This window comes from Embiotoca jacksoni, unplaced genomic scaffold (genome assembly GCF_022577435.1).
Source record: "Embiotoca jacksoni isolate LCO1_2020_lvr unplaced genomic scaffold, fEmbJac1.0.p SCAF_6, whole genome shotgun sequence".
NCBI lineage: Eukaryota > Metazoa > Chordata > Actinopteri > Embiotocidae > Embiotoca > Embiotoca jacksoni.
In genome coordinates, this window is record NW_027185414.1 from 6981886 (window position 1) to 7009010 (window position 27125).

At 40.4% G+C, this 27125-nt stretch overlaps 1 protein-coding gene across 2 annotated transcripts; it reads left to right on the plus strand.

The window, feature by feature from the left end:
* The first annotated feature begins 3619 nt into the window (after positions 1 to 3619).
* Positions 3620 to 27064, plus strand: slc12a4 (solute carrier family 12 member 4). 2 transcript variants are annotated; one of them, XM_069173539.1, is made up of 24 exons: positions 3620 to 3840; positions 15347 to 15444; positions 15534 to 15665; positions 16015 to 16161; positions 16534 to 16588; positions 16787 to 16917; positions 17062 to 17303; positions 17704 to 17918; positions 18227 to 18391; positions 18758 to 18856; positions 18970 to 19027; positions 19474 to 19648; positions 19860 to 19978; positions 20478 to 20576; positions 20826 to 20945; positions 21104 to 21208; positions 22483 to 22651; positions 23344 to 23539; positions 23848 to 24017; positions 24332 to 24463; positions 24810 to 24917; positions 25106 to 25293; positions 25443 to 25576; positions 25665 to 27064. In XM_069173539.1, exons 1-24 carry the CDS (start codon positions 3705 to 3707, stop codon positions 25754 to 25756), a joined length of 3285 nt encoding a protein of 1094 aa, XP_069029640.1. In that variant the 5' UTR covers positions 3620 to 3704; the 3' UTR covers positions 25757 to 27064. The 2 variants fall into 2 exon arrangements, with proteins under 2 accessions (XP_069029640.1, XP_069029641.1); XM_069173540.1 differs by lacking the exon at positions 3620 to 3840 and adding an exon at positions 13808 to 13892.
* The last annotated feature ends 61 nt before the right edge of the window (positions 27065 to 27125 follow it).

Genomic DNA, 27125 nt, shown 5'->3' on the forward strand with positions numbered 1-27125 from the left:
CAGCCAACAACCATTCGTTCAAAAAGCAGAGAAATCCCCTCTTTCAGACAAAGGTCTTTAAAGTTGTTATGCATCTCAAGTTTAGACAATGGGATGACTGTGGCTGTGATTTACTGAGAAATGCACTGAAAGGTCAGTATTTTACAGAAAATAAATTACCACATCACCGAGGAAAGTTGTCTTTAAGTATTCTATCAGAAAAGTTGTCACACGTTTCCGTTTCCAACAGAAAATAACTTTACGAATGTAAGCAGATGATATTCACTGTGCCTCTCGATATGATAATCTGGAGTACAATTTCGTTTCAGACCATCTTCTCTTAATGTAAACAAAAGAGCAGCCCCATTGCCACAATTCAAAATGCACGTTTGGTACCTGCTGTTAATACAGATTTTTGTAAATGTATGGAATAATGCAAGACAAATATTGAATGAATGTATTAACATTTTCTGACAAAAAACAAAAAAGCAGGCTTTTATTTTCAACTATCGGTTAAACCATTAAGAAACATTAAATCTTTATTTTCCTTTCCAACTTTGTCATTTCTGTTCATGAATTAATTGTAAGTCACATGATGCCCTTTCATCTCTTACACTGAATATTATAAAATGTTAAACTAATGTAAAGGTTATAAACGCATGAGATATTAGTCTGAAACAATGAAAACTTACATTTTGATCTGGAGGCTGATAAGACAAAATGTCTTTCCAGGAAGTTTTAGGTAATCCAACGCTGCCATCTAGTGAGCCATAACCACAATTGCAGGTCCGAAAAATACACTGCAGCTGGTTAAGGCAGGCAGGAAGGTCAAAAGCTGGAGTGAGTCATGATTAGGTCATTCTGGTAACAGAAGCTTTACAGCATCACAAGTGTTCCGGTGCATTACAGACACATTATGTGAGAGAGTAAAGGACCAGCAGTAGCCAAATAACAGTTTATCGTACTTGACAAGCTAACCCGTTAGCCAAAGCAGAAAACTTTATTCGTTTGTATCTTTTGAGTCTAGAGTTAAAAACAAGTTGCAAACATACCTGTCTGTGATCTTTTGCCTCAGTCAACCAATTGTTGCTGTTAAAAATGCATCATGTGACCTCAACAGGAACCTCAAAAATACTGGAAATAGCTGCAGACCTCAAGAGGACAACAATCAAAGCCCCAGTTCATATCTTTGACCAATCCTTAACCTGGACACACCTCTTCAACTTAACTCAGCACTTGCATCAGCAGCACCAACAACATCATCAAAAAAGTCCAGCTAAGACTGGACTTCCTCAGGCAACTAAACAAGTATCATGTCCAACTGGATAGTCTCACATCTATACGTTTCTTTTTTGTGTATGCCGGCATGCAAAACTGTTGTGTGGTGATATTATGTATCTTCCACTGACCACACCAGGTAGACCTAGAAGTAAGGATCAATGTAAGAAGCTCCTATAACAGTACTTTGTCCTCACAGTACATTTTCCCTCAGACCATCAAGTTCTTTCCTGTGCTGTAAACAAGCTGACCCTTGTGAGCCTCATGTTTCCTGGGACCTGCCCCTCCTGCTTACACGTCTTTTTACAAGACTGAGTAATCATGGTGGAAGAACTGACTGTGTCAGGCCCTGCCTGCCTGCCTGCCTGCTGATCACTGACCCCCACTTGTGAACAGCACTGCATGGGTTAGGAAATAGCCTTATATGGTCTATGGCATCACATGGATTACCTTGCCAATTCACAGCAGCGTCATCAGGGAAGAAAAAAAACTTCTATGATCAAAGTCTCACAGTCTGTCTGGACAGAGGAGGGAGATTAAGAGGGCAGAACATATTTTTGTGGGGCATGGCTGGAAAAAAAACAAAAACAAAGGTAGCAATTTGTGAGGAATCCTGATATGACTTGGGCAGTGAAAAAAATATTTTGGCAAAGGACAATTTGTTTACAATTACTTCTGAATGTACATGTTTGCAGGTTAACAGATGTTACAGACGTTATAATTAACATTAAAAAAAAGGATAATTGTAACTGACATTTCCCTCAATCTTTTTTTTTTTTTTTTTTTTAAATATAGTGAGACCGGCTACGACAACTTCCTCTGGAGTATGTTGATATATGTATGTTACGGTAATGGTTCGTATGTTGAGCAAAATATTACATGTGCCCACACTACCAAGATTTTTAATGCAAACCGGATTCTAACATTTGATAAAGTGAACTCAATCTGCATATTAGCCTCGACAGTCATATCATATACGTTAACATCTTCTAACAGTTTATCAAGATTCGAAAGTTTAAAGGTATTTACTATATGTTACAAAAACTCCCTTGTAGTTGATAAGAGTCTCAGAAATATACTGGCCCATTAACTTCTGAAAAATTTACGCGATGATCTTCAACTTGTGTAATCCATACATCCGTTAAAACTACATTACATTTGGCTGAAAGGGCTGTAATTAGGAAACATGTTTTGCGCGGGGCTTACTTTCTGTAATGTCAGCATATACATCTCAGTGATTTATTTTCTCTTCATTCACTTTCAGTTTGCCTCGTACACCTGAAAAAGGTCACGGACCAAAAGCTTGAATGCAATTAAAAAGTTGGTAGATCCTGGTGTACAAAAGCTCCTTTTCCCCCCCTGGAAAACAATATGTAAATGTAATTGTCCCTCCTGCACATCAACCTAGTGACTGAATTACACTTCAGCTCTTTTGCAGTATTTTTTCATCAAATGGAAAATGGTTGTTTCTGAAACAAAGTAAAAGGCATAGAAGTAAAAAACAAACAGTTCACACACCCTCTGCGGCCCAAACAGAGCAGCAGCAAGATCTGAAACCGTCTTAAATAGGCTCTCTAATAACAGCCTTTCTTGACTGTCTTTGATCAGTTGCTTTTTTATAGTGTACACTACATTATTCTTGGAAAGGGGAGGGTACATTTCACCCTCTCTCACTGATGTTCCAGCCTTTCCTCGAAGCTTCAACAGCTGCAGACAATCACAGTTCCTAATATATTACACTTAACATGCAATTATTGTCATTCGGACGAGCTACCCTCACATGCTGAAATGACCTGGGTCCAAAGGCTCAAACTGCTCAGCTGTTTAAAGTGGAGGGATGGAATCATTTTTAGTTGATCTCTTAATCTGACACTCTTCTCTCTCCCGTCTCCTCACTCTTTCCCCCCTTGAGCTTCCACTTCACCATTGATTATTTTCCAGACTGCCACGTCGCTGTCTGTGTGTGTGTGTGTGTGTGTGTGTGTGTGTGTGTGTGTGTGTGTGTGTGTGTGTGTGTGTGTGTGTGTGTGTTTGGGAAAGGCCTGCGTACACAGAGAAATGCCTGTGTGAACCTTGAGCAGACAAGGGCCACTCTGTTAGCTGTCATTGCGACCCACTAACAGCAGAAAGGGGTCACACTACACTCACACACTCTGCATCTAACTCTTCAATAAGACCCAAGCCCAGCAGGTCATTCCTTCTTCTATGGGAGGGGGTGCGAGTGTCTTTCCAAACTCATCTCTTTTCTCCTTACCCTTTTGGTTCACACAGACAAAAAAAAAAAAAAAAAAAAAAAAAAAAAACAGGAGGGGAGGGCCTATGGGCGGGGAGTATGATAATAACCTCCAGAGGAAGTGAGCACAGTGTAGTGGAATGTAGTTGCCATTAGTGGGAGTTAAACTGAAGCTGGCTAACAGCTAGCCAGAGACGCAGAGAGGGATGAAAACATGCCTCACTTCACAGTGGTACCGGTGAAGGATCAAGCTCAGTCTAACTATGACAGCCTAGAGGGGATTAACTGGGTTGATTACCGGGATACTGGACAGGACTACCCTGATCATGAAGACACTGTCAGCTCTGATGGTAAGTCTCACAACTTTTACTTATCTCTCAGCTTGGACACATGCAGACTTATTTGAGAGTTTTACTGTTGAAACAGTGTGACTTAAAAGTGATAATTCATGAGTTAGACCCCACACAGCATGGGTGAGATTTTTTTTTTTGTCTTGAGAGCCCTCTGAACAGCTGGTTGAATGGTTACCATGGCAATTCTCCAGGGTCACAAAGCAGGCAGGTCTGTTTCTGACAGCTCACTTAAGTTAAAGTTGGAGAAACAGCTCTTTTTTTTTTTCATTTTGAAGATGTATTTTTTTCCTCGCTGGGTAAGAGCTTTAACATAAACTGAGGGACAGATGAGTAACAAAGGGAAAACAATAAAAAAAGGGTGCGAACCTTGGTGGGAAAGACACAAGGGGGGGGGGGGGGGGTAAGGTTGTCCGAGTGGGGCTGGTACCGCCGCAATAAGAAAAGGCCTCAAGTGCTTCCCTGCACAAAAGATGGAGCGCTCCCTTTGTGCCAGGGAAGGATTTCTTTTCACAGAGATTGGCTGCTCAACAACACAGGAGCAGATTTCTCCCTACTCGCTCCTATGCCTCAGCATGTCTCTCGCTGTCACTCACTTCTTGTTTCTCCACTGTATCAACACAGAAAGAGTGGGGCCTGTCTCTGACAGAACAGAGAGGGGGACAGGGAGAAGACAAAGAGAGGAGCGAGAAGTTTGTAGCCGCTGGGTAGGATTATATGACAGCAGTGCCGGTTTGTGTGGGCAGAGAGAGAGCCAACTGGGGAACAAAGTTTTTTGTTTTTTTTTAATGAGAGATACAGGCATGGGCGTGGTCCTAAAATAAAGCACTGACAAAGTATAAAGGGCCCAGAGGCCTGATGAGGCACAATCCCACACACTGACTGGTCATCATTGATAGAAGCTTAACATACCGTTCAGCTGATTCAGTACTTCTGCTCCTGAATATCATCAGAGAGGATCAGAGTTCATTGCTGAAGTCTCATCTAGCAGAGCTTCCAGCGAGTGAATGGCCGGTGTGTTTGTGCATATATATGAGTGCAGATGCGAGCGGCTTCATTTGCAAGAAAACAACACCGTGCAGATGAGACGATCCAGGCTTCAGTTAGCTAAAGGCTCATTTGAAGCGTCACAAGGATATCTCGGCACATATTGACGCAGCTGCCGGCCAGTGTATTTTTGGAAAACATGGAAGTCGTCCATCAGAGCCAGATGACATTCTTGAACAGTAGAAATGCAAGTTCATATAGAATACAAAATAGTGGCCTTCAATGTTGTCTGAGCAGAACTTTGTACCATGCCCCTACAAATGCTTCTGATGATGGAGGAGAAAAGGCAGATGTCCTGAAATAACCCTCAAGTTTTTGAGGGCGAGTTTCCCGCAAGCCTCTTGCCGTTTCACTTCGTCTTCCTGCTGTCATAATGCTTTCTAATCCAGCCGAGGAGAGCTTCCTGAAGTACGAGAGCAACAACAACCACGGAAAATAGTTGACAGGCACAAGCATAGCTATATGCTGGACATGCTGAGAAGAAGGAAGAGAAAAAGGACCTCAAACTGTGATGAATGATACGATGGAACAGGACACAGTGTGTTCCCATTAAGTTTCAAACTAAACTTTAATAACTACTCAAGCCAATGTAGTCGACTACATTTTTATGTCAATTGTTTTGTCTTTTACACATATGGGCACAAATTTAGGATCATTTTAAGGTCAATCCTAAATGACTGTATATGACTTACTTATATTTACGCATTAACTGAAAGAGAAATGTGTTTTGTTAAACAAGACATGTGAAGTCATTTTAGGCACATACGTATTCAATGTTTCTCTGTCTTTAGTTTTCCATACAGATGTGTTTTGCCAGAGAAAAAAAAAAAATGGGTGGAAAAGTACAGTGTGGTAAAAGTGGGTGCATGTACTGGATGATTTCATTATGGGAGTGGTGTGCTTGGATGTGTTGCATGCTGTATACATCAGCCACACGGTGACGTACGCAGCATGAAGGATGTGACACACTGGAGAGTCTGTTTCAGACTGTGAACTCAGCTCCCAGCACAGGACAGGACCAACATTGCAGTCATTATAATAGTGAAGTACTCCAGACCCTGAAATAGCATTCACATTTCGGAGAGGAAAGTTTTTCGTTCTCTTTCTTTCTCTTCTTACTTTATTACTGCTGCATGGTATATATATATATATATATGTATATATATATATATATATATATATATTTAAAAAAAAAAAAGCAGCTTATATGTGTATATTTTGAACTTGCACTCCGTGGCTGCTAACTTACTATACTGCTGCGGCTCGCTCGCGTCCACACCGCCAGTGTGTCTGCTGCGACGCCAGCTCTATCTTTTTTGCATCATGTTAGGCATTAAAAAAAAAACTAAAAAAAAACAGGCATCTCATTTATTCTACTGATGACACACGTCTCAGAGATGGCTGAAAATGAAAATCAAGACGTTCCTGTGACCGCCACACACAGGCTGTATACAACACGATACACTTTATTGACCCCATGTATGTCCCGGGCCTGAAGTTAAACTAGCCTACATTTCAAACACTCATTCGATTGCTTCAAGAATGACAGCAGTTCATTGCTTACCTTGATCTTGCAGAAACTGTGAATGTGTCATTCCCTCGTTGCCTCCACACTCGGGTGCCGCGGGTGACCTGCACGTGAGACTCTAGCTTCGGCTGGCAGACCAACTTCAAGGTGCATTACTGCTACCTACTGGACTGGAGTGTGGAGCAGAAGACTGGCAAGAGAAAAAAATAGATATTAGACCAGTTTCATTGACAAGATCAATTACATGATTTGATATATATTTCCCATGACTCTCTCCAGAGCATGTTTTCAAGAGTGACCGCTAATTCTGCTGCCTTTATAGCCGAGATACATTTTTACCCGTTTATTAATTATATTTATGGTCACCCAATGATACATGTTGAATTGATTGTGGTTAATCTCAATGTGTGCGTCAGTATTTAAGGGTGTTTGTTTATCTCATGAAAGAAGATCATGGGAGTGGTGTGCGTGGAAGTGTTGCATGCTGTATACATCAGCCACACGGTGACGTACGCAGCATGAAGGATGTGACACAGTGGAGAGTCTGTTTCAGACTGTGAATTCAGCTCTCAGCACAGGACAGGACCAACATTGCGGTAACTGTATTGAAGTACCTCGGACCCTCAAATAGCGTTCACATTTAAGAGAGGAAAGAGGTTGCTCTTGCTCTTCTTACTAGCATGCTGGTGCTTGATAATGCAAAAAGCAGAGAATGAATATTTTAAACTTGCACTCAGTGGACACAGCATTTTAGGATGTTGCCCATAGCTGGTTAAAATAATTTCATTGTGCGCACAGTACATGAGGGAAGGCAACAAAAGATGAAATGTCTGTATTGGGTTAAAGTGTACCGATAGCCTGGGAAATCTAGGGCAAAAAAAGTGAGCAAGAAACACTTCTCTCCTTAACAGCTGCGTCTGTGCCCTTTCGAAAGGCACGTAGAGATTCAACAAAAGCATCCCATCCCAAATGGAGGTTCTGCAGCTACCATTGACATAATAAATACATTTTCAATCAAATTAAAACATATATAGACTTCACAATTTATATTTCATACAAACGTATAACAATGATTACTGTGTAATCACCAAAGAGCTCTTACTTCTCACAAACATGGATATGGTCATTTATATCCATGCTTATTAATTATAATAATAATAATAACAACAATGATAACAACAACAGGAACTTAGCTCCATACTAAGGATTTAAACAGCCTACTATTCAGCTGTGTTGGAGTTTGAATGTGTTACTTTTGCCGTGTTCAAAGGGAGTCGTGGCCTCAAGACTCCTGTTTTCTGACTTAACCACTTCAACGCCAAGCATCCACGATGTCCCACATTGTAACCTGAAGCTCACGACTTCCATTTGAACGCAGCATTTGCACCGAGTTGTCCCGTTTGTGTTTTCAGTAGCTGACATCATTAAGAGCAACAATTCAGCAAAAGTCACCAGTTAATTAAGAGGGCAACAACTAAACTGAAACACCTGTGCACAAAAAAAGTCAAATAATGAGGTTCAATATCCAATTTACACCTGTGACTTCGGCTAAACTGGCTTAAAAAAACACGCACACACAAACAGATATCATTTTGCCTCAGTTCACTGCTTACCTTAATCTTGCAGAAATTGTGAATGTGTCGCACTCCGTGTTGCGGTTGACCTGCGCGGGCACGCATTGCCGCCAGACCACGTGGCCTGCCCCTTGGCCTTGATTAATGTTGCACTACTTACTTCAATTTTCCGTAGTTAGTTAACTCCCGCAGCGTCCTGTGTGAGGAATTCTCCTGCACAGTCCATGAACTCTCCTCAGCAGTCCTGTTCCTATCGGGAAGCCGACCAAGTATCTTGTTGACCCTTATTACCACTCTCCAGTGTACTCTTTCCTCCTGGTCTCTTTGGCCCTGCTGCAGTTCACACTTTCTGATACCTTACAATAATCACAAAATGAAATCACAAAACAGCGACCGACACTTTAGTCGGAGCAGCAGTGGTTCCGACTAAAGTGTCCCATTCTTAACCGACTGTTCATATGAATGATTCAAATCTTCCGCCACCGTCCGTCCGCCAAACTTTCCGCGCATTTCGACTTCCGCCTCTCTCCACCCGTTTCGTGGTGTACGCACGAAACGTCATGACGTCATCGACGCTGCACAAACCGACAGATGACAAAATTGTTTAGGCGTTTTAAAAAAACAAAAGCCTATGCATTTTTGCCGGAAGTATTTCAAAGGCTTGATTTAGACAGGGAAGGGAAACTAAACTATCAAGTTGTTACACGATAGCAGGATTATTAAACCACCCAGAGGACATGGAGAACCACGTGGAACCTGGTTTTTGGCCAACTGACGAATGTAAGTTTAATATTTTCAACTTGAGAGAGAAGCTCTTAATGCTTCACCATTTGTACCAACTAGTCTGTGTGCCCTCCGGTACTGCTGGGCAGGTAGCTCACTGTGGGTTTATCAGAGCTTTATACCTACAAACCGCTGCTTGCTGTGGCTGGGGGGAAAAACTTGATAAGAGCAGTAAACGTGAACCAAATAGCTGCAGGCCATGAAACTAAAGTTACGAGATAAACGACGCTCTAATGCTTTCTGCAACTTTATACAGTACACCCAGTCATTTGATCCACTGTAAACATAATGGTTAGTGCAAACTCTACACAGTGTTTTTGGGGTAAAGTGCAGCAGGTTCTCCTCCTTTAAAGGGAGCTGATGTGACCAGAGACTGACAAACTGTCACACTGGACAGGTCCCGGGGAGCTTATGTAATGACTGGTGGATTTGGAAAATGCTGCCATGTGTTGACTGTTAAATTCTGGAGAACAGGGTGACCATTCCTGTCATGCTGTCTGGTATGCCATTCAGATAGGCAATGATAGATAAACATACTTCTATGGAGAAGAAATGTGGAACTGATGACAGAGTTAGAACAAAGTTAGACACACACACACACAAGGACAACTTTTAACAACTCTAAGTTTAAGTCTGTGTAATACTCTTTAAAGATCACCGCAGATGATAAAGAAGATCATGTTTTAATTAAATTATTTGTCACACATAATTTCCAAAGATGCAACTGTCATGCAATCCAATCATGAGCCATATTTGTTCTATCTGCTCATTCACATCAAAGTGACAACAGGGCATGTAGCTCAGACACTGGTTTTTTTTTTTTTTTCCAGTGTGTGTCTCCACCTCTTCTTGAGGATCATGCCCTGGAGGGAACGATTGTGAGTGAATGAGTGTGTCCTGGGTGTACCGGGGTCTTTTTCATTGCCGAAACAGAGATCAGTGGAAAACACAAAAAAACATGAATGGTTTAGTCTCATGATAAATGCACACATGCTCTGTTTTTCTTGAGTTTATGGTGCATGTGAACCATGTGAAACCTCATTATTTCTCACTGCTTTATCACTTTAAGATTGTCAGACATTGGACAAAAAACAAAATACATAAAAGATTGCACGATTGCTAGTAACTTCGGGTAATTTAAATTTTTTTCCAAATTCTGCAGCCAGACACAAGGTTTGTTGACACTGATGCTCAGAGAATTTTTGGAGGATGACTGCGAGCACAGAGGCAAGAGGGGGGCCTCTTTATTGCTTTTTCTAATGCCGGTACCTGTAATATCTAGTATTCTGTCCTTCTTGAGTTTTATATCAGACATACAAGCATAAAAGTAGGAGAACAATGAGATATAAAATTAACAGATTACTTTATAGACATGTTTTTAAGTTTCCATTACCCATAAAGGAACCAGAGGATCCCAAAACCTGAGTTGATAGTTGAAAGGGCCACAGCAGAATAAAACCAGCATACATCTGTGAATACTTTCTTTGTACTTTATGAGGATTTTGTTTTATGTGTGCTTATTATTAACTTTCCCTCACTATATCAGGTTGTGATAGTGCACTCTAAGAAATAGAGTCACTGTCCTCCCAACCTGCTCTGTGAACATGACAGGGACCAACTGGCCCTTTGATATAGCACCATTTAGGTTTTTTTTTAAAAAGAACTCCAAGTACCAATTGGTTAGGTACTGAACTTACTGAGAAACAAACACAGTGTCTTGGTGTTTTCCTCCATTGGAGCATGCTGTTTATGATGCTAACATATAGCAGACTACGTGTAGATCAGCAGCCACGCAAAGCAAACATAAGTATGAACTGTCTCTATAGCAAATATACCTTAAACTTCATTATATGACTGAATCTATTTTGCAAAGACCACACACACACACACACACACACACACACACACACACACACACACACATTTCCTCCTGCACTGGCCACACTTTACTGCAGGTTTGTATATCCATTCATTCTACACACACTGACAGCCCCATTTAGTTCATTTGTGTCTTTTTGGAAGTGTGTTGCACGATGCACCCGGTTCACGCCCACCTTTACCCCCCGAGGGAATCAGACTGATCTGCCATCCTTTTCTCATCATTAGCGCAGATCAAAGCTAATATGTTTTGCTGTAAGGCTCAGCAGGTTAGCGTTCCTCTGCTCTCCTCAGATTTTATACTCCACACGAAACACAGCCATTACAGCGAACGTCAACCTGTTGCTTGGACAGAATTACATTGTTTCTTGCCGCAGGCCATGAAAAGCTAGGATTAGGTTTTGGAAAACTAAAATGTAAGTTGTATTTTATAACTTGCATTGCCTGGCAATATGAATTTAGAAAATGTGCTTATCTGATGGCTGGTTTTCCTCAACCAACATGACAGTATTTACTGAAACATACTGCAGAGGCCTATAAAGTTTAATGCAAAGTCAGAAAAAGACACTTACTGGATTTTTTTTTTTTAATGCTTTGTGGGAAGTTTAGGGAGCTGTCCGTACAATGGAATCATTGATGAACCTTAGGAAATCTGTAGCTTACCCTAAATTCACCTGCACCTCATTTATATATGTATATTATTATTATTATTATTATTATTATTATTATTATTGTTATTATTATTATATATATATGCTATTGTTTGCATTTATGGTGAATACCATACTTTACATTGTTGCGTCCTGCATCCACTGTGATGCACCGTGACCATTCAGTAACATAATGTTAGCCTGGTTACTGTCTTTAGCTTGTGTACTTCCCCAACTCCTGCTTATGAGTAACACATGAGGAAATAGGGTTTTAGATTGTTTCATTGCAGATGGACTAGTTTCTACTTAACTCTACTCAACTAAGACATGTCAGAGTTTGTCAGGGTTCGTTGCTCAGTCAGTATTTTGCCCCATGCAGCTGGCAAGGAAAACTGTTAGAGTGCAGACCGTTGTAAGATGAGAGTGGGGAGAAGCAGTTTACAGGCCCAGAGACATGTGAAGAGCTGAATACAATGGACAAAAGAAAACAAGTTTACCTTCTCATATTTTGAGCTGCTGCCATGCAACAGTTGTATCATATTGACCAGACCTCTAAAGACCTTTAATCAGCAAAACATTCTTGCCAACTAACTCCATGTCGCATGGACTAAGCTGCATGACTTCCTGCCTCTCAGTGTTAAGTCTTAAATGTTTATTAAACAGGAAGTTTGGCAAAGAGGCTTTTTAAAAAACCTAATAGGCTAACGGACACCAATATTGTTTTCCATGTCTAATCCGCTTTAAAAAGTGCAGACACATTACTGTAAAGTTGTCGTTTTTTTCCTTGCTTGGACATCAGCAGTTTTGAAGATATCAAATACATCACAGGAAAAACTTTTACCGTCTCGAAAAGAAAGTAAAGTCTGGAAGGTGTTTTGCAGGAACCAATTTCTGGGAGTTTTATCAGACCTATAACATCATATTGATTCGGTCTTTGTAAGTTTGCTCTGCAAAAGTTTGAATTTTCTTAAGATGTCGTGTACTTTAAACTTTAAAAAGACTTGATGACCTATGATCTTTCTTAGTTACATAATGAAATGCTAAAACTCTGTCAGTCTTTCACAACATTTGCTTGGCATTATGTGTGTTAGGTTTGACTGGAGCTAACGGTATTTGTAAACCTTATTTCTTGTCTTGGAAGCCTTTGCTTTACATAAAAGCTGTTGCCATTGTCAGTCCATTATTGCGATCATAAATAGCTCAAATACTCCAAACTGGGTGTTCCGAGGTTTCCACAAAAACAAAGTAATGAACACACTACACTGTTATTTTTTTTTCTGCCATAAAATGATCAAAAGTTATGTTAAAAATAGACTTCTTCACATCTTAAATGCTTGTTATACTGGTACCAGTAAAATTTGTGGAAAGTTGAAGTCAAATATTCCCCCAATGAAGTTCTTTCTTTAGATGCACACTTCTGCAAAAGTGTCAGTCTTTGATCTTCTGTCTGTAGTTGTAGTGAGCTGTTTTTGTTTGGGGCACCGTTGACATGTCAGTACCCGTCGCTGTAAACCTCTGCTGTTCGCTGCTCACAGCATGACTTGCCTGTGCCTTCATAACAAGCTAGTTAATCTTTAATCTTTTAAATTAGACATTTAATGTGGGGTTATTAACAGGAGACCCCCACTGCCTCCTCAGCCCATTGTTAAGTGACTTTTATGTGACTATCCAAAAAAGAAATGAGCTGGAAGCTTAACTATTTTAGCTCTTAGCATGAGGGGTAATAATCATGTAGAGCACGATGTTTTGGGGGCACCATTGATTGAGTAGCAGTTCCCGTCAGGAAGCATTTGAACATAATCTCACTTAACGCAGACTCTTTAATTCATATTAATCAGTGCCTGTGTTTTACCCACAGAAGGACATATCTCCATTGTTGTTTTCAAATATTGTTACATCAATACAACACTAGAGGACAGTATTGAGATAGTTTTGAACTCATCTCTTCCCAATCATATCTTCCCTCCAGCAGGAGGAATTTAAGTTATTTGTCCTTCATGCTTCCATTAATCACCTGTTTTTCATCTGCAAAGAGAAAAGTTAAGGATTTAAATCAGCCTTTTTGGTGATAGCGTACACAGATAAGCTTTGGCTTGAAAGAGAGTTTATTTGATTATGCATCCAGATATATCCACACAGATGATTAGCACAGTTTAAGAATAGAGATGATGTAATGCCGCGCCTCATTGAGATACCTTCAACTCAACTCAACTCAACTCGGGCCCTTTATATTCTCTTCTGAAGATGTGTGTGTCTGTCTGTGTGAGTGTGTGTGTGAGTCAGTGAATTACCACAGTTTTATCCACTCCCCACCTCTCTACCCACAACACACCGCACCGCACCACACACACACACACACACACACACACACACACACACACACACACACACACACACACACACACACCCCTTCACCGAGCACTGTGTTAGATCAGGCCCCTGAATGAGTGTTCACCCTGGGTGACCGGGTGTCCCGGATAGTAATCGACTGTTCCCCAAGCTGGAGCACACAGCGCTCCGTTACAGACTGCACACAAGGAGTAACTATGCTCACTCACAGTGATATTAGCAGCAGTGGGACACATAACACAGGTGAGTGAAGACTACCACTGAAGTTCAGTCAACTCACTTACAACAGAACTGATGTTCTCTACACAGCTGAGAATTATTTTCTCTATGATGCCCACTTGTAAGTTGGCTGAGTTTTTGTTGCAGCATTAATTTGGGCTTTGAGATGCCACTGTCAAAGTTTACATGCTCTAATAATCCAAGGTTAGGTTATTTTTTAGGTAATGAGGTGTGTGCATGCCTGAGTGTGAGTTTGAATGTGTGTGTGTGTGGTATTTTGCGTGCAATAACTGCCCCAGGCGCTGTGCTCATCTCTGTTTGATTCTTTTTTTCAAAAGCAAAAATTAATGAGAGTGAAATCTAATTACATGCCTGTTTATCACCTGGACTTTGTTCTGTCGTTCGGCGCTGTTTGTGGCCTTTCACTGCATGAACTGTGTTTCTAAAATGTACTGCTACAGGGAGATTGTTGATGTTTCAATTCAAATTTACTGTGACAGTCACAAGCTGAAAGGGTTGCCTTGAAAATAAAAAAGGATTTTGTATTGTTTTTTTTATAATTACCATACAGGCAACAGTGCTGGCATTAGTTTTACCCAATGGAGATTTTATTGCTATAATGGCAGACCTTTCACAATCTTTGAAAACATTTGGTCAAATGAAATTATCTTTGTATTTCAAATTGAGAAATAGTTACAAATAGCTTCTTTCCAACAAGTGATCTTGTTTCATCTTTAATGCAAAATTTTTAAAAAAATCAGTGTTTTGTTTTTTTTAAATACAAAGATAAAAAAAAACAAACATCAATGTTTTTTTTGTTTTTTGTATTGTATATCTGCCACTAACTGTTAATCTTTATTGACACCTTGTAATCAGACACATAAAACTCAATGCTGTCTATTTTACATTAGCAACAAACCAAAGTGATTGTAGATGTATTTGTGACTCTTTGAGCCGAACAATCATGTTTATATTAATTTAACAATTTTTTTTGGGGGGAAACAGTGTTACCAGTCTTAAACTTTGTATTATACATTTTAATTCCAAACAGTCTGACTGGATTATAGTAGTAGTAGTAGTAGTAGTAGTAGTAGTAAAATCGATTATTATAGTGTCTTTAAGAGATTTCGATGCTTTCACCTAGTTTCTTCTTTTCTTATGTTAATCATCATTGGATCCGCTGGATGTTTTGTACTGTAAATGAAAGTCAACATGTAGTTGATCACAGTAATGAAGCATCTTTTTTTTTTTTTTTTTTTAAGATGGAGGGTGATGCAGGTATTGTTCAAGGCTTCACAAACCTTCATGGAAATCATGTCATAGTGAAACAACAAATTGTTCCCATTATTGAGAGCAATGTTTGTCATATTTATTGTCAAGAAAATGTGTTGGTTTGGTTTCAACTAGATTGTTAGTTTTCTGGAAAACAACTTAGTTTTTATTGCTAACTGTAAGTGTTTTCTTCCTCTCTCTAATAGGACATGGGAATCATAAAGAAGACAGCCCCTTTCTCAACAGCGCCGATGCCGCTTGCAAGAAGAATGACTTCTACGACAGGAATCTGGCATTGTTCGAGGTCACTTTTTCTTTTTTTTTTACCTTCTAATATTTCCGTGAGATGATCAACTCAAACCAATCTGGTGAAATCAACCTCTGCTCTTCTAGGAGGAGCTGGATATTCGGCCGAAAGTTTCCTCTCTGCTCAGCCGCTTGGTCAACTACACCAACATCACCCAGGGAGCCAAGGAGCATGAAGAGGAGGAGAGCGCCGAGGCCTCACGCAGGAAGACCCCCAAGGTCAGCAGTCAGGCAAGAGCGAGGGAACACGATGCCTCGCTGTTTTTTTATAATTTGTACACTCAGTGTTTTGAGGTCGGGAAACATTACACTCCACTGCTGGCTCTCTCTCGGCCTCTCTATCCAAGTTATTAAGGCTTGTTGATTGATCGCTTATGCCTTTGAACACTCTGCAGTTAATCTGCCCATGTAAGACCTGGATACATGCAAAGAGCTGATAACATGATTGAATGACCTTTAAAAAGCACATCAATCAATACCACTGATCAATACACTTGTTCCCTGAAATGTCATGCTCAATACTCTCCCCTCTCTATTTTGCCCTTCCCTCCTTCTTTTCCTCTCTCAGTCTCCCAACATGGGCACTCTGATGGGAGTCTACTTACCGTGTCTCCAGAACATCTTTGGTGTCATTCTTTTCCTCCGGCTGACGTGGATCGTTGGGATGGCCGGCATCGTACAGTCCCTCCTCATCGTTCTCATGTGCTGCTCATGTGTTAGTATGCATGCACACACTAAACAGATACACACACTATTAAAACTGGGTTGCTTCCACCACTAATGTGGAACATGAGCAGACTTTTTACTGCTAAATTAGTCAATTGAATCCACATGGTTACATTAACAGCAGCAATTATTGAAGGCGAAGAAGCTAATGATGCCTTCATCATCTTACATGACAAATGTTGTACACTTAGTACAGTAACTTCCAGGCTCCACGTACTAAATGTGTGGGATTATATTCTGTTAGATGAGGTCTGTTTCAGCTATCAGTTTGACCAGCGGATATTGACATTACACCCACAAGCTGCCATTTTGTCTGTATCCATCTCCATGTTAACTCTATATATTCATCTTTCTCCCACAGACGATGCTGACAGCCATATCTATGAGTGCCATTGCTACTAACGGTGTCGTACCAGGTAATACTTGAAGCTCTGTCACTGTTCAATTTACTGTAAAACTCTCTGACTGCTCTGAGGTGCATAAGGGAAATCTTTCATTACATGTTCCTCCACTTGAGGTCAGCAGAATCTAGTGTCGTGTCTGTGCGTAGTAAAAAACATTGTGAGATTTCCCATGGCTTTCTGTGTGTAACACTTTATTTTTGTCTTTTGTAGCTGGAGGGGCATACTTCATGATATCGCGCTCCCTTGGCCCTGAGTTTGGAGGAGCTGTGGGGCTGTGCTTCTACTTGGGCACCACCTTTGCTTCTGCCATGTACATACTGGGGGCCATCGAAATCTTCCTGGTCAGTTTGTTAAAATGTTACATCCCAGCTTGCATTCGTATGCTAAAATAAGATTCCTAAACAAGTTTTTTTTCTCACCACTGCATGAGTTTTACATAGATTGTCTATGCACTAACCGCCCTGTTATGATGTTTGCTTCGTTAGAAATATCTGGTCCCACAGGCGGCCATCTTCCATCCCACAGAGCCCCATGGGAGTGACAGTGCAATGCTGAACAACATGCGAGTCTACGGCTCTTTGTGCCTCAGCCTGATGGCAGTGGTGGTTTTTGTAGGAGTAAAATATGTCAACAAGTTGGCCTCCCTTTTCCTGGCATGCGTCATTATCTCAATTGTCTCCATCTATGCCGGGGCAATCAAGTCCGTGACTCATCCACCTGAATTCACGTAAGTCTTGATAAAATAAACATGTCTCTGAACAAGATGTAGTGGGAACCTTCATATATATTTTGTGTTTTATGAGCCTAGTGAGTGCTAATTTAGAAATATCATATATACAAAGCCTTTTCCTGTATTTTTATTTTGGTTTCGGGTTGCTTTGTTTCACATATTTCTATAATTCTTTCTGTCATCTGCAACCAAATACTTGGATTTTTCAGTCAAGTAGCTTCTTTTGAGGTCGCAGATCATTGAATAACACTAAGTGACTAATATGTGTGGAACCAACAGTTGTTTATAATAATAAAGAAGATGGATATGATGATGATGATTATGATGATATTAGTGTAGTAAATAATGATAATTAACAAAGTAATACTTACAACTTTTGTCCCTGTTGTTGCTGTAGCATCTGCATGTTGGGCAACAGGACTTTGGTGAGAGATCGCTTTGACGTGTGTGCTAAGACTGTGATACAGGGCAACATCACTGTGCCCAGTCAGCTGTGGGACCGGTTCTGCCTGCCAGGGAACATGAGCAGTGCTCAGTGTGATGACTACTTTATCCAGAACAATGTGACAGAGATACAGGGCATCCCTGGACTGGGCAGCGGGATTATTAGAGGTAAAAGGGACTTGGGAGTTGAAACATTTTGTGTGTTTATGTGTTTACAGTACTGTGTATAAAGAATACAGTACTACTATAGCTATGTATGGTCAATTCTCACAAAGGTTTTTGTCATTTTTATTTAGCACATTATAACAAATGTTTTTAATCATTTCAAAAATCAGGTTTTTTTTGTTGTTGCATAATTTAAGATGTTTTTAAATCACAAAATTGAACCTGCACTGTGTTTTATAATGTCTTGCTTCACAGATGGACCAGTTTAATGTTAATCCAATGTGTGTTTGAACATCCGTTTTGTGTGTTAGAAAACATGTGGAGCGACTACCAGCAGAAAGGGGAGATTTTAGAGAAGGCAGGACTACAGTCAGTGGATGCCCACAGTACCATGGAGAACTTTTTCATGTATGTGTCGGCAGACATTGCTACGTCATTCACACTACTGGTGGGGATCTTCTTCCCTTCTGCCACAGGTATGACCGTGTCATCATGCAGGTAACTCTGGTTTATGTACAGCTGTTATGACACCAACTTTTTGTACTTTATATTCACTTTTAAATATCTTAAAACGTAGATGATGATATGCTGCGGTTAAGAATGTGATACATGTGAAATTCCTTCAGACCAACATATTTTTCCTGCAGTATGAAACCATCATTTTTACTACTTTTTATGTTTTCATTTTGAAAGTTTCAGAAAGTAGTTTGCTGAAATTGGTATTCAGATGCAACAAAATAAAGACGTGTTGAACCTTCCTGCAACCCAGCCACTAGGAGGCATTATTTAACAGTTTTTAACATTTCCATTGTTTTTTTCTCTTCTGTCCTCTTTCTTTGCAGGTATCATGGCAGGCTCCAATAGATCTGGTGATCTCAAGGATGCTCAGAAATCCATCCCTGTGGGAACCATCTTAGCGATTACCACCACTTCACTTGTTTGTATCCTAAATTTCGGTGACAACGCACTCATGATCTTCTCACTTCAAAGAGGATTAGAAAGCAGATTTGTAATCATTTGTGTCACATTGAGCTCCTTGACTTCTTGTATACAGATTTAAGTTCTGTGGTCCTGTTTGGGTCCTGTATTGAAGGAGTAGTCCTGCGGGACAAGTAAGTTCATTTGTGTCCTACTGGATTTACTGCTTATATAAAAATACTTTATGTGAATGGTAAAGTTTAACAATGAGGCCATTAAAGTCATATTCAGTCAACTCCGCTGTCACAAGGACAGATACAGGAGATCATTCCTGCCGACCACAATAAGACTGTACAATAACTCACCTCTGGCAAAATCCATCACATAACAATAACACTGTTGACTGTGTTTCTTGGTTGTTTGTATATAATATATGTAGATATATACTGTACTGTATATACTGTACATACTGTGCATTTTATATTTTATATTTTTTTACTGCTATTTACTGCTATTTTATTGCTTTTCTATTATTCTATTATTATCTTATTGCTTCTGTATGCTGCTGTAGCGAAAACATTTCCCCTCGGGGATTAATAAAGTAACTACCTAACCTAACCTACCTAACATGTTGTTGCAGGTTTGGGGATGGCGTTAGAAAAAACTTGGTGGTGGGGACTCTCGCCTGGCCTTCTCCGTGGGTCATTGTCATCGGCTCCTTCTTCTCTACTGTTGGGGCGGGCCTGCAGTCCCTCACTGGGGCTCCACGTCTTCTACAGGCTATCGCCAAGGACAACATCATCCCTTTCCTTAGGGTGGGGAAGCACATGTTGATTATGTAACATGTTTTGAAACCATTTTACATTCCTCACCTCAAATAACATGTAGCGTGTTGTGTTAGGAAGGATTTGCATTGGGTAACATTTCACCTGCAAGCTTATTTGAATTTGATACAGTACCAAAGGAGAAGTGATTTGCATTGCTGCATGTAAAGGATGAATGCATGTTTTGAATGTTTTGTTTAAGGTGTTTGGTCATGGAAAAACCAATGGCGAGCCAACATGGGCACTGCTGCTGACTGGTCTCATAGCTGAGCTGGGGATCCTTATTGCTTCACTGGATATGGTGGCTCCTATTCTTTCCATGTAAGCTCACATACATGCCACATGCCATTGCCATATACTGCATTGCCATATATACTGTAGTCACCTTTCATGTGATTGTTGCAATCAAAAATGCTCAACTTTGCAGCAGCTTTTCTCAAAAATTGTAACGTAACCTGCAGAGTTTTTAGTGATTTCTTCTTTTTTTTGGCGACTTAAATTTGACCTCAGAGTTGTTTTGTTTGGAAAGTTTTAGTATGTGTCACAATACCTTCAGCAAAACTTTTTGAAGACCCCTTTTTTTGCAGAAAAATCATGGATATTTTTGCAAAATTGCAAGCTCCTGCAAATATTGCTTGAATTTGCGTTAATTATTGAATCGCAAGATGGTGATTTCCGGTAGGAACTGTATAGTATTGCTCATACTGGTCAATCCTCTTTCATCCAATTTCTCACATTTATTTCTGTCAGATATAGATTTTCCCTGAATTCACCTTCTCTAATTTAAATACTTAAATATTTTTTTATCCCTTTTCAACAGGTTCTTCTTGATGTGCTATCTCTTTGTGAACTTGGCCTGTGCAGTACAGACTCTTTTACGTACACCCAACTGGAGGCCAAGGTTCAGATATTACCACTGGTGAGTAAAAGTGTGCTGTACATTTATGCTTTTGTAATATATTTGACTTATTCTATGTCCTTTTCAGTAACACTGTCTTGCAGTACAAGCTGTAAACTGTTTTATCCTTTTCAGTCTAGGACATTTTGTTTTTAACACGTGAGAGCGAGGGGCCTTGTTTTAGTCAAGGGCCCCTCTCCAGTTTTTCCATTTCAAGGTCACCTCTGTTCTTGGTATGTAAACACATAATTGTATGTGTCCTACTCACAGGGCTCTGTCATTCCTTGGCATGAGTATGTGTCTGGCGCTAATGTTCATCTCCTCCTGGTACTATGCTATTGTGGCCATGGGCATCGCTGGTATGATCTACAAGTACATTGAGTACCAGGGGTATGTACAGAGTATAATCTGCATTTCCACTACTTGTGCTGTTGCTGTCCTACTCCAGTAAATTCTCAAATGTTTTTTTGTGATGATTACTGCGTCTCTATGGATGCTGATTACCTGATCATTTGTCTTTCCTTGTCTTTGGGTCTTCTCTCTTTTAGAGCAGAGAAGGAGTGGGGAGACGGTATAAGAGGACTGTCCCTCAGTGGCGCACGCTATGCCCTGCTAAGACTAGAGGTCGGGCCCCCACACACCAAGAACTGGAGGTATAACTGCACCAACAGAATTTAAACAATATTAGGTGACATTTACGACCAGCTGTTAAGCATATTGACTACATGAGCAAGCGTCATCTCTAAAATATGTGTAACAGTTTGAGAAAGTTCTGGGAGAAGTTTCCGATCCCCTTTTTTTTTTTTTTTTATCTTGCAACATGTTTTCTGGGTAGTTCCAGTAAGTTGGCATGACACTGACATTACAACACTGACGCTGCACTTCCTCTAACACGAACACAGTAGCTTGTCTCAAGAGTTTTGGATGTAGAATGAAAAATGGAAGGGAGTCTTAATAGGGGTAAAATGTTAACACTGCAGCCTACTAAGCATAGAACTGGTAAATTCATATGTCAAAAGATCCATCCATCATCTACAGTATACCCGCTTTATCCTGAACAGGGTCACGGGGGGCTGGAGCCTATCCCAGCTCACATTGGGCAAAGGCAGTGTACACCCTGGACAGGTTGCCAGTCCATCACAGGGCCAACACGTAGAGACAGATGGAAACAAAGACCACCCATACTCTCATTCACACCTAAGGGCAATTTGTAGAACCATCAATTAACCTGAGACGCATGTTTTTGGATGGTGGGAGGAAGCCAGAGTACCCGGAGAGAACCCACGCAGGCATAGGGAGGACATGCAAACTCCACACCCAAGGGCCCAGGCCCGGATTCGAACACAGAACCCAGAACCTTTTTGCTGTGAGGCGACAATGCTAACCACTGCACCAATGTGCCGCCCATGTCAAAATATGTCTTGGTTAAAACTGGGAGAAACTTGGTACACAAGTGAGGGTTACTTTGGATATTTTTTTTTTTTTTAAAACACCTCTTGTTAAATTGGATCTATTTCATACTCAAATGGTCATTTAAATGCAAAAGAAACAATAGCTGTACATACTCCTGATGTCTTTCAAAGCTTAAGAAAACTGAAGACAATTTTAAGGTAGAAATCTGCAAATGGCTAAATCAGGGATCGCTGGAAGACAAATGGTTCAATAGTCAAATTTGATGAAACTCTAGCAGCGATGTCAGCGAAAGTGTGTAATGGATGAGTACAGCCCAATCTATCATCCTTCCCCGCTGACAGCGACCAGTTTTCAATTGATAGACCAGCATTCATTCATGTCCCTGTCTTCAGTACAATCACTACACTGAATATTAATAATATCTCAGTGTAATCATACTGTGTAACTGAGAGGGTGCAAAGACCCATATCTGAACTTGTGTCTCATACAGTGTGTGATTTTGTGCTCTTTCCAGACCCCAGCTGTTGGTGCTGTTGAAGCTGGATGAGGATCTCCATGTAAAATATCCCCGACTGCTCACCTTTGCCTCCCAGCTGAAGGCGGGGAAGGGCCTGACCATCGTGGGCTCAGTCATCCAGGGTAACTTCCTGGACAGCTACGGGGAAATGCAGGCAGCTGAGCAGGTAAATACTGGAAAGGGATGCGTGATGTACTGCATTGTTCTCTATTGTACTGTGCTGCTGACTGTGCTGCAGCTGATTGTTACAAATGAGCACCCTTTGTAAATTGAAAAACACAATGGAGCATGGACATGCTTCATTGTGAATTTTAAATTTATGTCACATTTCTTCCGCAGGAATTGCTTTATTATTATTGCTTTTTTAGCATTTGTCAAGTTAATCAAAGGGCATGGTTGCAAACAGCTTGTTGTTAGCAGTACAACGTGGTGCCAATGAGCCATGATTCCAGACAAAATTAGGGACGGGTGCTGTAAGATTTTTCATTATGTGATGCGTTTGGTAAATAATTAAACAAATGAAGCAAGGTTTTTCTTGTTTATGTGACAATAACTGAAGAAATGAATCCCCCGTCCTCAATTCACTTAGTGCTGAGCCAGTTCATATCTTATGTATCAGAACAGGACTTATCATTAGAGCTTGTCCTCTCCAGGGGACACCGAAGGTAAAACTTGTATTATTCTAATCTGAGCTGTTGAACAGTTGTTTATTGCAAAACAAGGCTTTATGAGCTCAAATCAAGGTGTACACCATCATAGGTTTTATCAGAGGACACTTTTTGATTTACTTTTCTGAAGATTATTATGAATTTATGGTGTATAAAATTTGTATCTTCTCCTTTCTTCTTTCTTTTCCAGGCCATTAAAAATATGATGGAGATTGAGCGGGTCAAAGGTTTCTGCCAGGTCGTGGTGGCGTCTAAGGTGCGGGAGGGTATCGTGCATCTGATCCAATCCTGTGGTCTGGGAGGGATGAAACACAACACTGTGGTGATGGGCTGGCCGTACGGCTGGAGACAGAGCGAAGACCCTCGAGCCTGGAAAACTTTTATCAGTAAGAGTCTCCATGAAATACAATAATAACAAAACATGACAGTTACACAGCCCAGTCAGTAATTCATTGCCATCCCAAATTATGTTGTAGTTTTAAAGCATACATGCTCATTTACGCCACACACACACATCATTATAGTAAAGCTAAAAGCTCATTTGAATATTTAGATGTTCAAATGCTTTCTGAGTTAATTTTCAACTGGCTTGTCATAAAGGAAATACATGCAGTGAGATACTCATCTCACAGCATTACCTCTCATGCAGTAGGGGTGTTATATGTAATGTGTGCATGTTTTCATCTCTACCCAGACACAGTCCGCTGCACTACAGCTGCCCACCTAGCCCTGATGGTACCCAAAAATGTGTCCTTCTATCCAAGCAACCATGAACGCTTCACAGATGGCAACATTGACGTGTGGTGGATTGTGCATGACGGGGGGATGTTAATGCTGCTACCGTTCCTGCTCAAACAGCATAAGGTGAGATGAAAGTGCTGACTGTACACATCTGAGGCTTCTGTTTACAATATTTAGATAATACTAATACTACTAAACTATTTTGCGATATACTAATACTTCCTTTGGAAGTTGTAATTTGACTGTTTCTAGAATGGATGTGATTTTTATGTACAGCATTTTTTAAGTTATTTATCTAAAAACACTTAAAGTCTTTGTTAGTTATTCTGGGAATTCCCTTTTGAAGGCTGTTGTGCTCTTGTTTTAAGAAACTTTTCTGTAAGTGATGAAGTGTATTCAATTTTACACAAAACCACAAGACTTTCTTGGTATTTTAGGTCTGGAGGAAATGCAGGATGCGCATCTTCACTGTAGCCCAAATGGATGACAACAGCATCCAGATGAAGAAAGATCTGGCTACGTTCCTTTACCAGCTGAGAATAGAGGCCGAGGTGGAGGTGGTGGAGATGGTGAGAGTTCTTGTTAAACAATTACTAAAAAGGGAATTCTTACAGTGCCTCTATACCTGTACAAGCATTTTTATGTCGAGGCTAAACAAAACTCTGAATCTTTTTGACTCGGTCATACAACTTGCATCTAAAACCAGATGTCCACGGTCCCACAGCAGTCTGAAAGAAACAAGTTTGTTGTTTACTACAAGATTACACAAAGCTGTATGTTTTAACAGAATACGAGGGCGTAAAAACATACTGCTTGCCGTCACGAGATACCAAGAGCAGAAAGTCCATGTTGACAGACAAATATGTTTAATTTGCATTAACCACTAACATGATGTTTTTTTAAATGGGCTTTCAGCACGACAGTGACATCTCAGCGTACACCTACGAGCGAACGTTAATGATGGAGCAGAGGTCCCAGATGTTGAGGCAAATGAGGCTTTCCAGTGCAGAACGACAAAGAGAGGTATGCTTCATTGTTAAAATAAGCAATTTACAGATAAAAATAAATAAATAATAGAAATTGGAATATTAACTGCTGCTTGTCTGTATTGTTGCTGTTGGAGAATTTGGGTAATGGCTTTGAGTTGGCAAAGTAACCGTTACACAGTATATTGACAACCAAACCTCATAACATTCCCGTGAAACCTGCAGGCTCAGCTGGTGAAGGACAGACACTCCTTGGTGCGTATGGGCAGCTTATACTCAGATGAGGAGGAGGAGGTGGTGGAAGCTCCTCCAGAGAAGGTTCAGATGACATGGACCAGAGAGAAGTGCGAGGCCGAGAGGAGGAACAGAAACAATGCACCCGAGAACTTCAGAGAACTCATGAGCCTTAAACCGTGAGTCAAATTCAAGTCTTCAGCTTCTTCTTTACCCAGTAAAATGTAACCAGTGGAACCTATATCATTTAATGTCACACTTAGACTTTTATCCTTTTATGTATTCGTCTGTTCGACTTTGAAATAAAATCAAACTCTCCGCCCTCTAGGGATCAGTCCAACGTGCGGCGGATGCATACGGCAGTGAAGCTGAACGAGGTAATCGTCAACAGGTCCCACGATGCTCGAGTAGTGCTGCTCAACATGCCAGGGCCACCTCGAAACACAGACGGAGATGAGAACTGTATCCTTTACCATTATGGGCTGCAGTCTACATTCAGAGTTTGCATGCTTTTGTTGTTTTGGTTTTACTTCCTTCACTCGTACCTCAGATATGGAGTTTCTGGAGGTGTTGACTGAAGGCTTGGAGAGAGTGCTGCTGGTGAGAGGCGGAGGGCGGGAGGTCATCACTATCTACTCGTGACCAATTTGGAGCCGCTACGCCGGGGCTTTGGCCTCATCAGAATACATTCCACCTCTGGACAGGAGGCAGCTCTGCGCTTCGCTTCCAGACAGCTCTGGGTAGATGCATCAATTTGACACTTTTTATATGGACTTCTGAGTACAGAAAGGGTTCATTCTATTCTTGTAGAATACTGGGACACACTAGTGTATATATATCTACCTGTCTGTTCATTCTTTACAAATGAAAGCTGTTACCAATCTCCCATAGAATTCAAAACAATACAAGCATTTTCTTATTTATAGATCACAAATGCATCTTTGTGAAATGTGTGATAATAAACCTAATTTGGTACACAGAACTATCCTGAGTAGTGCACATGTTGTTGGAGTAGTTTTAATAGTGTGCCAGATGTTGACTCTAAAACAGCACTTTGATTATTTTGGAGGCACATTTCTATTTATTTATTTATTTTCTCAACATTTCCCCACTGAGGTTAAAGAAGATGTTACACAGTGCTTGATGTTGGGTGTACTCTATAGATGGCACACAATCTAGTTTGTAAACCTGGATGACAGATCATAAAGCAAGTTTTTAAAAGTTATAATTTATGATTTTTTTTTTGTTATTTCTTTTGAAAATATTATTGTGTTGCTTAAAAGAGGAAAAATGTTTAACTGTTACATTTGAACTTTTTTTTCGACAGACCTGAAAGCGTACAAAAAAAGATGGTTTCATTATAAGTCATAGTCCTGACAGTTTGAAATTCAACCCAATTATCACAAGTATCACTAAATCACCCAGGTCTGAAAACCTGCAAGGATTACAGCTTTATATTATTCTGATCACAGACCCTGTTGTATGTCTTTTAAGGACTTTTTCTAAGAAACGGAGTAAGATCAGTATTTAGGGACAGCATACACTGTTGGAGGCCACTGTGTTTTGATCTGTACAGGTGTTTTATATGTCAGGGTCAACCAATGAGAAGGTGTGCCATTATTAAACACTAAACACACAATTTCAGAACAGTATACTGTAGGCCAGAGTGGGTTATCGCATGTAAACCATTTTCACTTGCCAACAATCCAAATAAGTTTTGGTTTTTTAAACCTTTGGCACAAGACACTCTTTGAATGGAAACTCCATGTTGGCAGTATTGTAGTGAAGCAATGAGTATTAGTTTTTAAGAGCATTGTGGCTGCTCGGTCACAGCTCAGGCAGTTTTCTGTTCAGCAAAATAGCTTGCACTAAAATGCACACAGTTTTGTAAACTTCCATAATCTTCTATTACGCTGTAAAATCTAATAAAAAGAACATCTGTTTTTATAATGCTCCCCCAGTGTGCAATTTTGTTGAAGTGCTGCATACGACGCATCATTGTGCACTTAAG

Coding starts and splice junctions, on each gene's coding strand:
- slc12a4 (XM_069173539.1), top strand. CDS start 3,705: ATGCCTCACTTCACAGTGGTACCGGTGAAGGATCAAGCTCAGTCTAAC. Junction 22,652..23,343: donor AAATGCAGGCAGCTGAGCAG/GTAAATACTGGA, acceptor TTTCTTTTCCAG/GCCATTAAAAATATGATGGA. Junction 23,540..23,847: donor AGCCTGGAAAACTTTTATCA/GTAAGAGTCTCC, acceptor ATCTCTACCCAG/ACACAGTCCGCTGCACTACA.